We start from the raw sequence: 15,186 nt of genomic DNA, 5'->3' as shown, positions 1-15,186 counted from the left end.
TTAGCTCGTGCTCGGCTCTTCAGATGTGTCCGACTGCCTTTGAGAGGGGGGCTTCATTGATCTGTTGACACGGCTCTGTTGCCCCATAAAACTACTTGCATGACTGCCCTCAGAGACCATCAAGCTGTGTTCATTTTTTTTTACAGCTTTTGTGTTGTTTTAGTTTTTGTCTTTTGACAAAAATGTCCTTGAATATTTTGTCATGTCATATTCTATTTTGTCATGTAATATTCATTTTAGTCCAGTTACCTCTGAATAAAATGGCATATATTTTAAGTCAACATAACATTTTATCTGGCTAAAATGTGCAAAAACATGTTAATCTAAGTCCAAACTTTAATCAAACATTTGATTTAAATGTGTCAAACATACAGTACAGTTCAAAAGTTTGGGGTCAGTAAGATTTCTTATTTTTAAATTGAATACTTTCAATATTCAGCAAGGACCCTTTAAATTGATTAAAAGTGTCAGTAAAGACATTTATAATGTTACAAAAGCTTTGTATTTTATATAAATGCTGTTGTTTTGAACTTTATATTTATCAAAGAATCCTGAAAAAAAAAAAAAGTACCAAGGCTCCCACAACTGTTTTCAATAATAATATGTTTCTTGAGCACCAAATCAGCACATTAGAATAATTTTTGAAGGATCACATGACACTGAAGACTGGAGTATTCAGCCATCAAAGAAATAAATTGCATTTTAACATGTATTTAATGCAACTAAATGCTACTTTGTTGAGCAAGAGAGACTTTTTTCAAAAACGTTCAAAAATCTTACCGACCCCAAACTTTTGAACGGTAGTGTAAAAGTATTATCAACAAAACACAATTTGAAATCTGTCCTTGTTTGCAATACATAAGCTTTGAAATAACATATGAGTAGCATATAGTAGATGAGTATACTTGTGATACTTACTGTGTTGTGCTATTAATCACATAAAATATTAAAATATTGCATTATGTGTTATAAATGTTCTTGTCTTCTGACAGGACTCTCAATTTTTTGCAGAAGTGCAGGCTGTTGGACAGTGTTAACCAATAATCAAATAGTGGCTCCATTGTGGTAAGTATCATCCACTTTTCACAATCCAATCCTCCCTATGGATGAAGTCAAATCCTATTTTGCATTTTCACTTAAAAATGTTACATTACAGAAGTAAAATTGTTTGAGAATGACTATTCAAGTTGATTTTAAGAAGCTAAATGGGAATATCCGCACACCGGCCTCCAGAACACAACATGTTCTGGTGTTTTCAGCAGGGATGGCGGCATACGATGGCCTGTCAGGTCATTCACGGCACAGTGCACTGTAGACACTAAGCAACTGTCAACATGTCTGAATATTTACAGATCCCAGCTGAACAAAGTAACATATCAAATAAAGCTATGCTGATAACAAAGGCATGTGTCTGTCTGTGAGATTTATGGATTCTGACCACTGTAAAGGGATGTGGGGATGTTTCTGTAGGGTGTACAGTAGAGAGTAAAAACTCTCATTCTGACTATACTAACCCCGAAAAGTGTCTACTTTGCTGGTGTTGTGAGCTTAGCATCATCAGCCTTTGGGTTTTTCACACCGGTTTGTTTTTCCAAAGAACCAAAGTGTCCACAATGCGTTTGAACCTCAGTTAGAGCAGCCTGCAGTGAATCATTCATAGAATCACGTCACGTACACGCTCAGAGATGTTCCTCGATTCTTACATAACGGGATTGTTTTGTGTGAAGGAGCAGAGGGAAATTCCCCCACAAGTTATTATCTAAGGGTTTATGATGAAAAGATGTCCTAAAATAAATCCAGGGTAAAATTAATATCCGAAAAATGTAAAAAAGCTTTTTCTGCCTCCCCTGCTGAAAAGACAAAAGTCAACTAGGTAAACAGCATGGTCTACACTTACAAAAATGTACTGTCCCATACTAAAGTGATGATGATACATGGTAATATAATGTTACTTTCAAATTACACACTGTACTAAAATTAGTTTACCATGCTATTAACATGGTACTCCATGTCACCTAATGACATTACTGTACTGTACTACCAGCATGGTAACATTTTGTAAGTAACACTTACAAAAAAGTACCATAGTACTAACATGTTTTTTGGGCATGCACCATAGTATTATCGTTTATTTTTTAATTTATTTTTTTAAATTTTTTTTTATTTTTTGACATTTTTTTAGTACTATGGTGTTCTTTGAAGCACCTTGCAAATACAATAGTACATGACTTTAAGTACCGTGATCATGATATATTTCAAACTACCATGGTATTACCACCCGATGACATTACTGTACTGTACCATACTACCAGCACAGTAACATTTTGGAAGTAACACTTCCAAAAAGGTACTATAGTACAACCATGTTTTTCAAACATGCACCATGGTATTAGCATAGTATTGCCATAGCATCCCTTACGAAAATTAACCATGGTTTTGCTACACTAACCATAATTTACACATTGTATTTTGGTAAAACTGTGGTTATACAAATGGTATTCAATTTGCAAAAAAAAAAAAAAAAAAAACATGGTTACTACATTTTTACTATAATAAAACTATGGTTAATTTTCTTAAGAGATTTTTGTAAGAGCTTTTGAGTCAGATGTAAATAACATTAATTTTAATATCATAGTATATTTCTAAGTGTAAAACTGTACAAAAAAAGTACAGTGGCAGTACCATGGTACTTGTCTTTACATGGTACTCCATGATCACCATGGTACTTTTTTGTAAGTGTTTGCTGGTACCAATGCTAAACCAGCACTAACTAGCATAAAGCAGTCTGGACTAATATAGAAATTATTTGCTGGTTGTCCTGATTCCTCAATAAATATGCTACAATTAGTACAAAATGCAGCTGCTAGAATTCTTTCCAGGTCAAGAAAATATGATCGTATATCACCAATTTTATCATCTCTGCACTGGTTACCCATTAAGTTCCGTATCAATTATAAAGTATTGCTAATGACCTATAAGGCTCTAAATGGTTTAGCTCCTGTGTACTTAACTGATCTTCTATCGCCCTACAATCCTTCACGGTCTTTAAAAGATCACAAAATTCTGGACTTCTGGTTGTACCTAGGATAGCTAAGTCCACTAAAAGAGGGAGAGCGTTTTCACATTTGGCTCCTAAACTCTGGAATAGCCTTCCTGATAATGTTCGGGGCTCAGACTTGCTCACCCAGTTTAAATCTAGATTAAAGATACATCTCTTTAGCCAAGCATTCACATAATGCATCTCATATCAGATCAACTGCACATGACTATCTTTGCTTAATGTTATGAACAGCAGCTACGCTAATTATTCTCCATTTGCTTTTCTGTTTTACCTCGGGACGGGTGACTAGAGAGGACATCAGCTTCAGTTTGGATCCAGCCTCTTAAGAAGACCTCAGATGACCAACACCTATGAAGAGACGGCGCCAACTCCTGCGAGGACTTCAGAAGATGCAATCATCTGGATCAACATGCACATTCCCAAATTTCTATATATCCTAATTATCCATCCATCCATCCATCCATCCATCCATTTTCTTCCGCTTATCCGGGGCCGGGTCGCGGGGGCAGAGACGCCCAGACTTCCCTCTCCCAGACACTTCCTCCAGCTCTTCTGGGGGAATTCCGAGGCGTTCCCAGAGACATAGTCCCTCCAGCGTGTCCTAGGTCTTCCCCGAGGCCTCCTCCCGGTGGAACATGCCTGGAACACCTCTCCAGGGAGGCGTCCAGGAGGCATCCGGAACAGATGCCCGAGCCACCTCAGCTGGCTCCTCTCGATGTGGAGGAGAAGCGGCTCTGAGCTCCTCCCGAGTGACCGAGCTCCTCACCCTATCTCTAAGGGAGCGCCCAGCCACCCTACAGAGGAAACTCATTTTGACCGCCTGTATCCGGGATCTCATTCTTTTGGTCATGACCCAAAGCTCATGACCATAGGTGATAGTTGGAACGTAGATTGACCGGTAAATCGAAAGCTTTGCCTCACAGCTCAGCTCCTTCTTAACCACGACTGCATTACTGCAGAAGTTGCACCGATCCGTCTGTCAGTCTCCCGCTCCGTCCTTCCCTCACTCGTGAACAAGACCCCAAGATACTTAAACTCCTCCACTTGAGGCAGGACTACTCCACCAACCTGAAGGGGGCAAGCCACTCTTTTCCGGCTGAGAACTATGGCCTCGGACTTGGAGGTGCTGATTCTCATCCCAGCCGCTTCACACTTGGCTGCAAACCGTCCCAGTGCACGCTGAAGGTCCTGGTTTGATGGAGCCAACAGGACAACATCATCTGCAAAAAGCAGCGACGAAATCCTACGGCCCCAAACCGGACTCCCTCCGGCCCCTGGCTGCGCCTAGAAATCCTGCCCATAAAGATAATGAACAGGACCGGTGACAAAGGGCAGCCCTGCCGGAGTCCAACACGCACCGGGAACAGGTCTGACTTACTGCCGGCAATGCAAACCAAGCTCCTGCTCTGGTCGTACAGGGACTGGACAGCCCTTAGCAGAGGGCCCCGGACCCCATACTCCCAGAGCACCCCCCACATCCTAATTATTGTTAATATGTAATTCATTTTTCCAGGAACTCATTGCTTCTACCTTCAGTTAAACTGCTAACAGTGATTGTAAATTATTTGCCTTCATTAATTGCTAACTGCATTCTTTAAATTGTAATGTTGACATAGTCTGGGTAAACCCAGCCTGATCTGCCGGCGATTTGATTTAGCTCGGCAACTCAGTCTGGAAACCCGTGCATTCATTTCTGCTGCGCTGTTACACTTTTGCGGGAACCAATCACAGACTGGCTTATCCACCTTGCTCGCTATTGGTGGGTATAACATGATGACGATAGAGAAAGCGACGGCAAGCAGCTTTCAAACTCAAATCTGATTGCCCCTTGATGGTAGACAATATTTTTATTATTTGCTCTATATGTTTCATCTCCCTGCTTCTTGAATCTCGCGCCGCCTGAGCTGACTGGAATTCTTTTTGGTTGTCATGACAATGACGTAGTTTAGGGCGGCTATATTCCGCGTTCATTTACACTGAACCAGAACAGTATCAGAGTCGCCTTTTAAACTCTCGACGATGCTGAATGACTTCTTTAGTTAGCAAACAAATTGCTCGAGTGGGTGTAAATACCGATCACTTTCATGTTTTTTTGCACAACCTGCAAAAATTGCTCGATGCCATTGCTGCTTCTGCAAACCGCGGATCAATGCTACAAAACAAAACAAACTAAACCTGCATCTCAATCAGCTCCCTAGTTCCCTAGGTCGTGAATCAGTATATAATGAAAGTGAATGTGGCTGATTCCCTGATCAGTACCCTGACTACTGAACTAGGGAGCTGAGACACACGGTAAACCTGTCTGGAGTTTTCGCATCGCTCTGCAAAGTACGTCACCCGGATCGTTGATCTGATTGGTTGAAGGACTATCAATTGCGTGACTAATGCATTGTTGATCATGCCTCTTGTGCAGTAGGAAATACATAGCAAACTCCCCAGACCAATGTTCAATTTTAAATTGAGCTTGGTCTGGTGATAGCCAGACTAATGTTGACATGCATTCTCTGTAAAGCTGCTTTGAAACGATATGTATCATGAAAAGTGCTATACAAATAAATGTGAATTGAATTGAAATGAAAAATTCAGTCTTGTTCACTGTTTTTATACAATCTCACAATTCATTTTGACTTCAGAAAAAAATGTTTCAGTGTAAAGAAAGATGGGCCTGACAGCACCTGACTGGTGTCTTCCCAAACTGTCCTGCTCCAAATTACCAAAGTTCTCTTTTAACAAGACCAGGCAATCTCTCTCACACCCTCTCTGCCAGTCTTAAACCTTACATTCAGGGTTTAGGTGCCTCTCAAAGAGCGCAAAAATTGCATCGAGAATCAAGAGACGCCATCTGATGTCCAGAGTTTTCACTTCCTCTGGAGGACACCATTCTGACAGACTGACATTTTCCTAATGGGACCGATGAAGGAGGTGAATGAGGGTCAGACTGAATAAATGATCCTGCCCAGATCTCAGACATATCTTGCCAATCTGTCTGTCCATAATCATGAGGCCAAATCTGACTTCACCCATCAGACCCCTGCCACAGGACCTTGACTACTAAATATCAACCAACAAAGATGAACATTGCATATCACACCTTGAAGCGTCAGTGCTAAGGTTCCATTTGTATGGCTACGTTTGGATTAGCATACTACCATACTACATACTAGTATGCAAATGTGTGTACAGTTTCATATACTATTCATATACTGTTTTTACTCATATACATTGCCATTCAAAAGTTAAGGGTCAGAAATATGTTTTTGATGTTTTTGAAAGAAGTCTATTATTGTCACCAAAGCTGCAAAAATACAGTAAAACTGTAATATTGTGGAATATTATTCCAATTTAAAATAACTGTTTGTCTATTTTAATATATTTTAAAATTTAACTTATTCCTGTGATGGCAAAGCTGAATTTTCAGCATCATTACTCCAGTCTTCAGTGTCACATGATCCTTCAGAAATCATTCAACTTTTGACGGGTATGTACTTTTTGTATCTTCTTTCTCTGCATACATCACTATGTCTTGTTGTTGTCTGGCCTGTTGATTAAATGATTGTAATCACAAGCACTTACATTTAATTCAAGAGCACAACGGCACAATCCAAGTGTGGGTGTGAATCAATCTCTGAGTGATTCTAGATTCTCTACAAAACACCTCTTCATGGTGGTCCTTTCATGATAGAGTTTCTGCCCACACATAGGTGATAAAGACGGAATGATCCTGACGTTGTCCTCGTGGCACCTCTGGAGCTTCCTCCATCTCACCTTCCCTCCATAGCCTCTGTATCTTTGCCAACGTAGGCCCAAGGACATCTCTGAGACGTGAGTTCTGATAGGCTTACACCCAACCTCGTATTTCCATTCGACCTTGATCTTTCGTAATGGCCTATCAGGTTCTCTGTATATTAATAAAACAGCATTATTTCTCAAAAATCCCTCTCGCCAAATTCACCAGCTTTGGCTTCTTTGATATGCATACTGCAGTATCTTGGTACATTTGATTTTCAGAAGGGTTTTACAGGAGGATTCAGGAGGAAAGGGAAGGGGGAATGGGAACAGGACATGCATCCGATCAACTCAAGTCTTTGCATAAATTAACATGAACCCTGGGAATTGTGCTTATTTATTTATTTCCTCCCTTACCAGGTTTAATTAAGGTTCAAGCAATGTCTTTGGGATATTTGTCTGACGGAACACGAGCCCACCCTCCCGCTCTCCAACCGTTTCCAAATCCGGTCCATCTTCTGGGACGCCTATTTGTGAACTCTTTCTGCTGTCTTGTATCTCACGTCAGATTGCAGCAAACCGGAGCGGGGAGGAGAAGGTGAGGATAAAACGCAAGTCTTATCTTTTTACATATTAGCGTTGGGCAAAAAAATGAATCTCACAAGATGAGCTTCACAGGGAGAATGGTTGTGTCTTATTATGTTCACCGACACGTGGCGTGCTGTACAGCACGATGCCTCCTAAACATTGCTTTTTAGCGGGAAAGGGGCTGATCAAGAAGATTTTTCACGAATGTCATCAAAGCAGCAGGAAAAAAAAACAACTGAGGAATATGTTTTCATTGTTCAGTCAGGCTATTTTTAGATGCGTTCTGCAGAAATATGAGTTAGTAGTATCGCTGGCACTTCGGATGAAAAGGCAAACATCATTATCAGAGCGCACATAACATCTCCTGGCAAACAAGTCACAAAATAAAAAGATAAATAGGGAAATTAACAGTGTATTTAATTGCTTTAAACAAGTAACACTTCATCTTCCTCAATTAGGGATTCTTGGCCCATGTTATTATAGGCTATTTAGTGTAATCAGCACTGATTATTAGCGCATGCTTGATGATGGGGGGAAATGGGCCGTGATGCAGGAAGTGTAACTGGCTGTACAGTCTGATCTGATTATCGTGCCCAACACCCACCAACCCCGTGGACTCCATTTAGACGAGTACTCACAGGGCAGGCCATCGGGGAGGCCTTGCCATTTTTATTATTCAAATGCTGCCGAAACGCATTCCAATATTGTGGAATGAATAAAATATCCCAGGACGATTTTCCGCTGGGTATTAGCTTAACATTTCCACTCCAGCGGTCCTCTCATTATGAAACACTGAAACATCAGTCAGCCCTCTGATAGGCTGCTTTCTGCATGTCCATTTGTCTACTTAAGCCATCCCATTCCCTGTCGCCGTTAAAACAATTTCCTCTCTGACATACCAGAATAAGTATTGATTGAGGGTTTGCATTACCGGAGGTTTGGGCCCTGCATTGATCCCCCTTTGCTGCTGGACATTTTTATCAGAACTGATCACTTCAACATATAGAACAACTAGTTTGAAATATGCCAAGATGTTTCTATTTAGACATTTTTAAAGACACTTAAGTACTTAATGTAGATTTATACGGTGCATCATGTCATCATGTTCCTCCCTATTTCTGTGCAATAATTATTTTATTTTAAGAGATCTGTTCTGTTTGTCCACAGTGCAGAATAATGTGCAGCGGCCACAAAAATGACAGAAGCATCTTGCATTGGTGGTCAACTGACCAAATGTGACCCTGGGCTACAAAACCAGTCATAAGGGTAAATTTTTTGAAATTGAGATTTATACATCATCTAGAAGCTGAATATTGTAAATAAACTTTGATGTATGATGTATGGTCTGTTAGGATAGGACAATATTTGGACGAGATACAACTATTTGAATATCTGGAATCTAAATCTGAAAATCGCCTTTAAAGTTGTCCAAATTAAGTTCTTAGCAATGCATATCCACTCACAAAAATACATTTTTGATATATTTATGGTAGGAAATTTACAAAATATCTTCATGGAACATGATCTTTACTTAATATCCTACTGATTTTTGACATAAAAGAAAAATCGATAATTTTGACCCATACAATTTATTGTTGGCTATTGCTACAAATATACCCGAGCAACTTATGACTGGTTTTGTGGTCCAGGGTCACAAATACGTAAGCAAGCAATCCAAATTATTTGTGGCTTCTGGTTGAACATTATTTCACCTAATTAATATTCATGAGCCAGGCTGATAAAGTTTATAATATATAGATATTTATGATATAATATAATATGCCCCCCGACTCAGATCATTGCTAACCCTCTATCTGGTATAAATTATAACATGCTATAACTTTTACCAGTAGTTTTTTGCACAAATCTGATCCATGCATTAGTTGATCTACAAATTCCAGGACCAGCAGCAGTGAAGTAAACATCAATCAATACTTCTCAATGTGCATTAAGATATGCATGCAATATTTATCAAAACAGATAAAAAATGATATCTGATGAACTCAATGAGTCTCAATGCCAAGTCAGCGTGGTAGAGCTTCAAGGCCTTACAACTCAGTATCTTCATGAGACCCAAATTTATGACTCCTACCAAGATGAAGGTTTGGTGCATTCATATTTATAAGAATATGTGAAATGTTCATCTTGGAAGGTTGTGCTCATTCTATAATTCCAGTTATTTTGGTTTAGAAGAGCAGAACGCTGTAGGCATGCTTTGTGCTGTGTGCAAAGATGACAGATAAGTGTTGGAAATGCAATAAAACTTATCAGCTTTGCTCATGAATATTAGAGGCCATATTATGCCCATATTATATCATTTTGTTTTGTTTTTTGAGTCTATTAGAATAGGTTTTCATACTTGAATGTTCAAAAAACATATTATTTTTCATATATTTTACATTGTTGCAACATCTCTCTTCCCAGTCTGTCAGTAATGCCCTGTTTAGTTCCTATGAAGCCACTTTTTCTGAAAAGCACAATGTGCTCTGATTGGTTGACTGGACCAGTGTGTTGTGATTGGTCAACTGCTTTGAGTGTGTTTTGTAAATGTCACGCCCCTTACTATAGCTACGAGTTTCAGCACACTACTTACGCAGCTCAACCAAGCCTCGCCCCTTTTTTTGCGTATGCTTTGGGCAGGAATTATTTAAATGAGGAATTTTGTGACTTAAATTCCTGGAAGAAAATTCAAGGCTTCAGTCGAGGTGATTCAGGGAGTTCAGAAACAGTGCTTGCTGAGAGAATAACTCCCTTTGGAGTGACTTCGTGCTTTGTAACTTTGCAGACCTTTTTCATGTTCAAACAGCAACATTACACACTAATGAAAATTGAAAATGTAAAACAGTATAATAGGTTCTGTTTAATTATATGTCCAATGTATTTCTTTGAACTATGATAATACAAAATTAAACTTTTAAAATATTATTTTCTCCTGTGTTGTGTTCTGATACCATTCTCTCCCTCTTCTCCCATAATTTCCAGTCATATCTCTACTTTTTCTCTCAATAAAAGAACAAAAAAAAAAACAGAAAAATGAGCAACGAAACAATTTAAGAAAAAAAACAACAACTATCCATGAGTAGGACAAACACAGTGTTGTGCATCATTACCTTGCTTGTATGTCAATATTGGAGATGGCATAAAAGTACTTGAGCAGGTTGTCTTTTTGAACGTATGTTCCTCCAAGTGCCGGTCTCAGCAGCCGAAGCCGCAGGTTGGTGAAGGTGAAAAAGTCTCGGAGGCCTTTCATACTCTCCATCCGTGTGTACAAGTTGTCCATGTTTTGTAATTTTTTCCCAGCAAATATGGCAAAGCGTTCCCGGACCTCAAACCGTACGCTCTTCTCATTCTTGGAACCGACCCAACGAGAGTATTGCTCGGTACAAATGACTCTGGTCACGTTAGTTGCCGACAGATCCTGCACTCTCTTTGGCAACATATCGAAGGCTTCCAGGCAGTCGTCAGCATAGTACTGGTAAGGCTGCCAGGTTCGCCCATAATTCAGGGACTTGTCCAATACCATTTTTGTGGGCCGCCCGTACTCAAAGGTTATCTGGATGTCATCTGTTAACTCAAGGCTTTTGTTCCAGGATAAGGATATGTTGGCCTCAAGAGGCTCAGGATGTCGACTCCATGTTACAGTCTGCCAGTACGTGATGGGTCCAGTTCGCTCACGATCTTGCATCAGCTCTGGAGGATGGGCGAGTTCTTTGGTGGAGGCATCGCATTCGTCACTACACAGGTATGGGTTTTCCTACAGACAAAGAAGATGAAAAATTGAATAAATTAGGAGTGGTACAAAATTAAGTAAGGATAACTCAATTATAGGAGTGTGACGAGATAGTTAGCTCACGAGATTGGGTTCATGAGAAAGAGACAAGATTTTTGCACAGTATTTTTAAGAAATGTTTTAACTAATCAAATAGTAAGTAATGAATGTCATTTCAGTTCTACGTTCTTAATATGAATTATCATATGCATTGAAAGACAACAATATACAATCACTGTAAAAGGTTTTGCTACAGGTTTGGCTTCTCTCCTTCGTGATTTCGCACGGTCTATTCAGACCTTCCTGTACATAATTTATGAGCTTCCAGAACTTCTTATTGAGGCTGTGTGTGACCTCCTAATTGAACTCCTTTCCACAAATTGAACATAGAAATAAAAACAGTATAAATTACAAAAATAAACATTTTGCAAACAATAATGCAGCCATAATCAATATTCAAAGTACAAACAAAGACTAAAAGAGAGACCAGAGCTAAGAAGTGGTTGCAACTACACTGCCCAACCTAAGATAGGTTTGATATTGGGAGACAGGCTGTTGTATGTAGCCTAATATGCACGCATCGGGGAGCTTGCATTTTACTTTTGCTTTCGAATTCGTGATTGCACGTACTCTGTGTATAGGGATCGGCGGTGCTAAGCACGCATTCTACAAGAAGACATTTATCAGACGCTTAGGCTCTGTTGTGCAACACATCCTCCGCCATGGTCTTGTCAGTCATCTCGCCTTATTCTCATCACGTAATCAGTGAACTGTGATTTCTGCTGCACTGTGTGCGACTCCGCAGCCCTTGCTGGATGAGCAGACAAGACGTTTACAATCGAAGCAACCATTATCCAGAATTAAATGGTTTTTATTTCTATTAAAAAAGCAAAATGACAGTGGAGGTGGTGTGCACCATAATTTCACCCTTGCAAGACAGCTTTTCACTCAACGGGAAATATCATCACATTTTAATATCGCAAGATCTTGTGGCACGAGATCTCATCACACCCCTACTAAATAATAATAAAAAATAAATTAATATTAAATATTAAAATATACAATATTATATATATATGGTTTGTTGCATGTCGCTATAGCTATACATTAACGCCCAAAAGTTGAGTTTTTGGTTTTTTTACTTTAAAGAATTTTTTTTTATTTATTTTTTTTTATTCTCTAGTTTCCACATAAATATTAAGCAGCACAACTGTTTTCAATAATAATAATAATAAGTAGGGCTGTCATTCGATTAAAAATTTTAATCTAATTAATTACATACTCTGTGATTAATTAATCGCATACATAATTTTTGCTGTGGAAGTATTAAATATTTCAATTCAATCAAATGAATCAATGCAGGGTTTTTCCTGGGTCAAAAATGGTCTTCGGTAGTGACAGACATGGTCATCCACACAAACAGTAAAAAGTGCCCTACCCACGTGATCTGCGAGCCCAATGCTGACAATAAAGTACCCGTCACTCTCACTGTAATTCTTTCTTGCCCTCTTTGCAAAAAAAAAAAAAAAAAAAGTGATTTTATAGCTTTGTAAGAGAAGATGCTTTTTTGCTTAACCTGAAAAATATTAAAAAGTAGCATTTAGAAGTGCAACACATTAACTAATAATATAATTTTCTACCATATACAATTGAATGCACCTAGCTAACAACAACTTGCTTTGTTCTGGTTTCACCTCACTCCAGTCTAAACTAACTGATTTTATATGTAGGCCTAATGTACTACACATTGTCATTTAAAATATCCTGAAAATATTGTGGATTATTAAGGCTAATTTTACTAACCACTCTTGCTAAATGGGGTAAGCACACTTATGTTCTCATTTCAGAGTTGTTCGAGTAAATGATTCATTATAGACCGTGTGGACAGATCAGTTGTTGTCATGTCATCTGTCAAATAAGTCATTAGGTCGCGAATTGGACATTAGCGGACGTTGACGCGTTGCGTGCGAATCGCGACTGTTATTAGGACATCGCAAAAGATTTGTCAACACAGAAAACACTTCACCACTGGATAGGATTTTCTTTTTGTTTACTGAAAGTGTGGTTTATGTCAGCTGCACATGCAGAGCACTTTTTTTGAGCACTATTCACAGTTGATTTAGATTATTATTGTGTGAGGTAGAGAGAGTGCAAAGACGGTGCTTACTTTGAGAGAGCTCGCACGCACGAAGGAGGAGCTCTGCTCTTTCTGTCCGTCAGCGCAGCAGTCATCTCCCTCCTTCATTTTACAGTCGAATGGTGGCTAGAACAGCTCCAGGTTCAAAGGTCAATACGGAATGGATTAATCTGCGTTATTTTTTTTAACGCATTATTTTTTCTCAGATTAATTAATCGAAATTAACGCGTTATTTTGACAGCCCTAATAAGAAGAAAGGATTCTTGAGCAGCAAATCAGCAAATCATAATTTCTGAAGGACACTGAAGACTAGAGTAATGGCTGCTAAAAATTCAGCTTTGCCATCACAAGAATAAATTGCATTTTTTAAAACTATATCGAAATAGAAAATAGATATTTTAAATTGTAATGATATTTCACAATATTATTGCTTTTTAATAATTGCAGCTTTGGTAAACATGAGAAAAAAAAAAAAAATCTTATTGACCAAAACGGTAGTGTATATAAATATAGTATATATTATTTATGCACTAAATAAAAAATATATAATATATATTTATATATATATGAATTGTAAATGAAAATTATGTATATAAGATCAACGTCTCTGTATTTACACAACCCCTTTCCAAGTTCCCAGATGAAATGAACTAATTTAATAATTGATGATCTTTACAACGGAACTGAACCAACACTGAACTGACTTCAGCTGAACAATGACACTATATATTCTTTTAGAGCTGCTGTACAGCCGATATGAACTAATCATGTTCGCATCATTGAATTATTTTCCTGTTGTCAATGTAAAGCTGCTTTGAAACTATCTGTATTTTATAAAGCACTATATAAATAAAGGTGACTTGACTTGACATCCCATCGCTACTGTAATTTCAAGGTTTGAACCTTTGCCCTAGTGACACACCAGGTGTACGGATTAGACTACAGATTGCCATCTGGCCATGCTTGAACCCCTTGTAATTCCTTTGTAAGTAAGCAACAACCATCCCACACAAACATTGGAGGAGTTAAAAGTCTCAGCACACGCTGCAGCCTCTAAAACTGACAGATCGATGTCCAGGGATAGTTATTATTTTACAGCCAGCACACTTGAACGTTTCTCGGGCCAAGTGTCTTCATGGACCATTAGCTTCCATTAAGAAATAATTTAGACTACCTGTCCCAACCATCTGGAGTACCTTAGCACTTTGATCCATAACCAGGGAGCACCTTAGCCTAACTCATCCCGCTGACTCAATCCTGCCGTCTTTCTCTGTATCATACAAATCCAGTCCAACTGCTGCGGCAGGTGGTTCTTAGACTAAACCTCCAGCTATCCTCGCAGGAATCACGTCACGTCTAAAGAGCAGCGTGGCTCGAAGAGGAGTGTTTGCCCACTGCTTGGCAGCAGCAAGAACCCGTGTCAGTAAACAGACAATGCGATCGTTTGGCCTCCTTCCGGTGGTCTCACGCAAACTCTTGTAGACGTGTGGTTGTGTTGGCACTGATGTCACTGAAAAATGTACAGAAGAACTTGGAGGCAATGACTAATAATTACTGTGATTATTTAAAGTGAACTGAGTCATTTCTGTATCATCAGAACAATTACGCAATTTAATAAGAAAAAGAAGACGCAACAATTGTCACAGAATCTGATAACATTAGTCTTAAGTGCGACCTTCTCATTAGCATCACACACCTTGCAATGGGAAACCCCGACCTGTCTGTATGAGTCCTTTTGTATTACACGTTTAATATATGGTTCAACATCACCTAGGAGAACCCACATTGCACTGAGGATCTGTTATAGCGGCTGACCGAGAAAGAAAGATGGATGTGTTCTTAAAATAAACAGGATGAATCAGGAGATTTTTTAACAAAAATGGGGCTTGAGTAGAAAATGTTACA

At 38.9% G+C, this 15,186-nt stretch overlaps 1 protein-coding gene and 1 long non-coding RNA gene across 3 annotated transcripts in view; one reads left to right on the top strand and one right to left on the bottom strand.

Annotated features, from left to right (window-relative positions):
* Window positions 1-3,162, top strand: part of LOC125279572 — a 35,234-nt gene extending 32,072 nt beyond the window's left edge. The window contains exon 3 of the long non-coding RNA XR_007187409.1: window positions 1,012-3,162. This is a non-coding gene — a long non-coding RNA (uncharacterized LOC125279572). The remainder of the gene's footprint in view (window positions 1-1,011) is intronic.
* Window positions 1-15,186, bottom strand: part of ntng2a (netrin g2a) — an 83,702-nt gene that overhangs the window by 53,972 nt on the left and 14,544 nt on the right. For both annotated transcript variants that reach the window (XM_048209418.1, XM_048209416.1), the window contains exon 3: window positions 10,486-11,129. In XM_048209418.1, coding sequence (XP_048065375.1) covers window positions 10,486-11,129 — 644 coding nt within the window. The remainder of the gene's footprint in view (window positions 1-10,485; window positions 11,130-15,186) is intronic.

This window comes from Megalobrama amblycephala, linkage group LG12 (assembly GCF_018812025.1).
Source record: "Megalobrama amblycephala isolate DHTTF-2021 linkage group LG12, ASM1881202v1, whole genome shotgun sequence".
Classification (NCBI taxonomy): domain Eukaryota; kingdom Metazoa; phylum Chordata; class Actinopteri; order Cypriniformes; family Xenocyprididae; genus Megalobrama; species Megalobrama amblycephala.
This window is presented reverse-complemented; position numbering and strand designations above follow the sequence as displayed.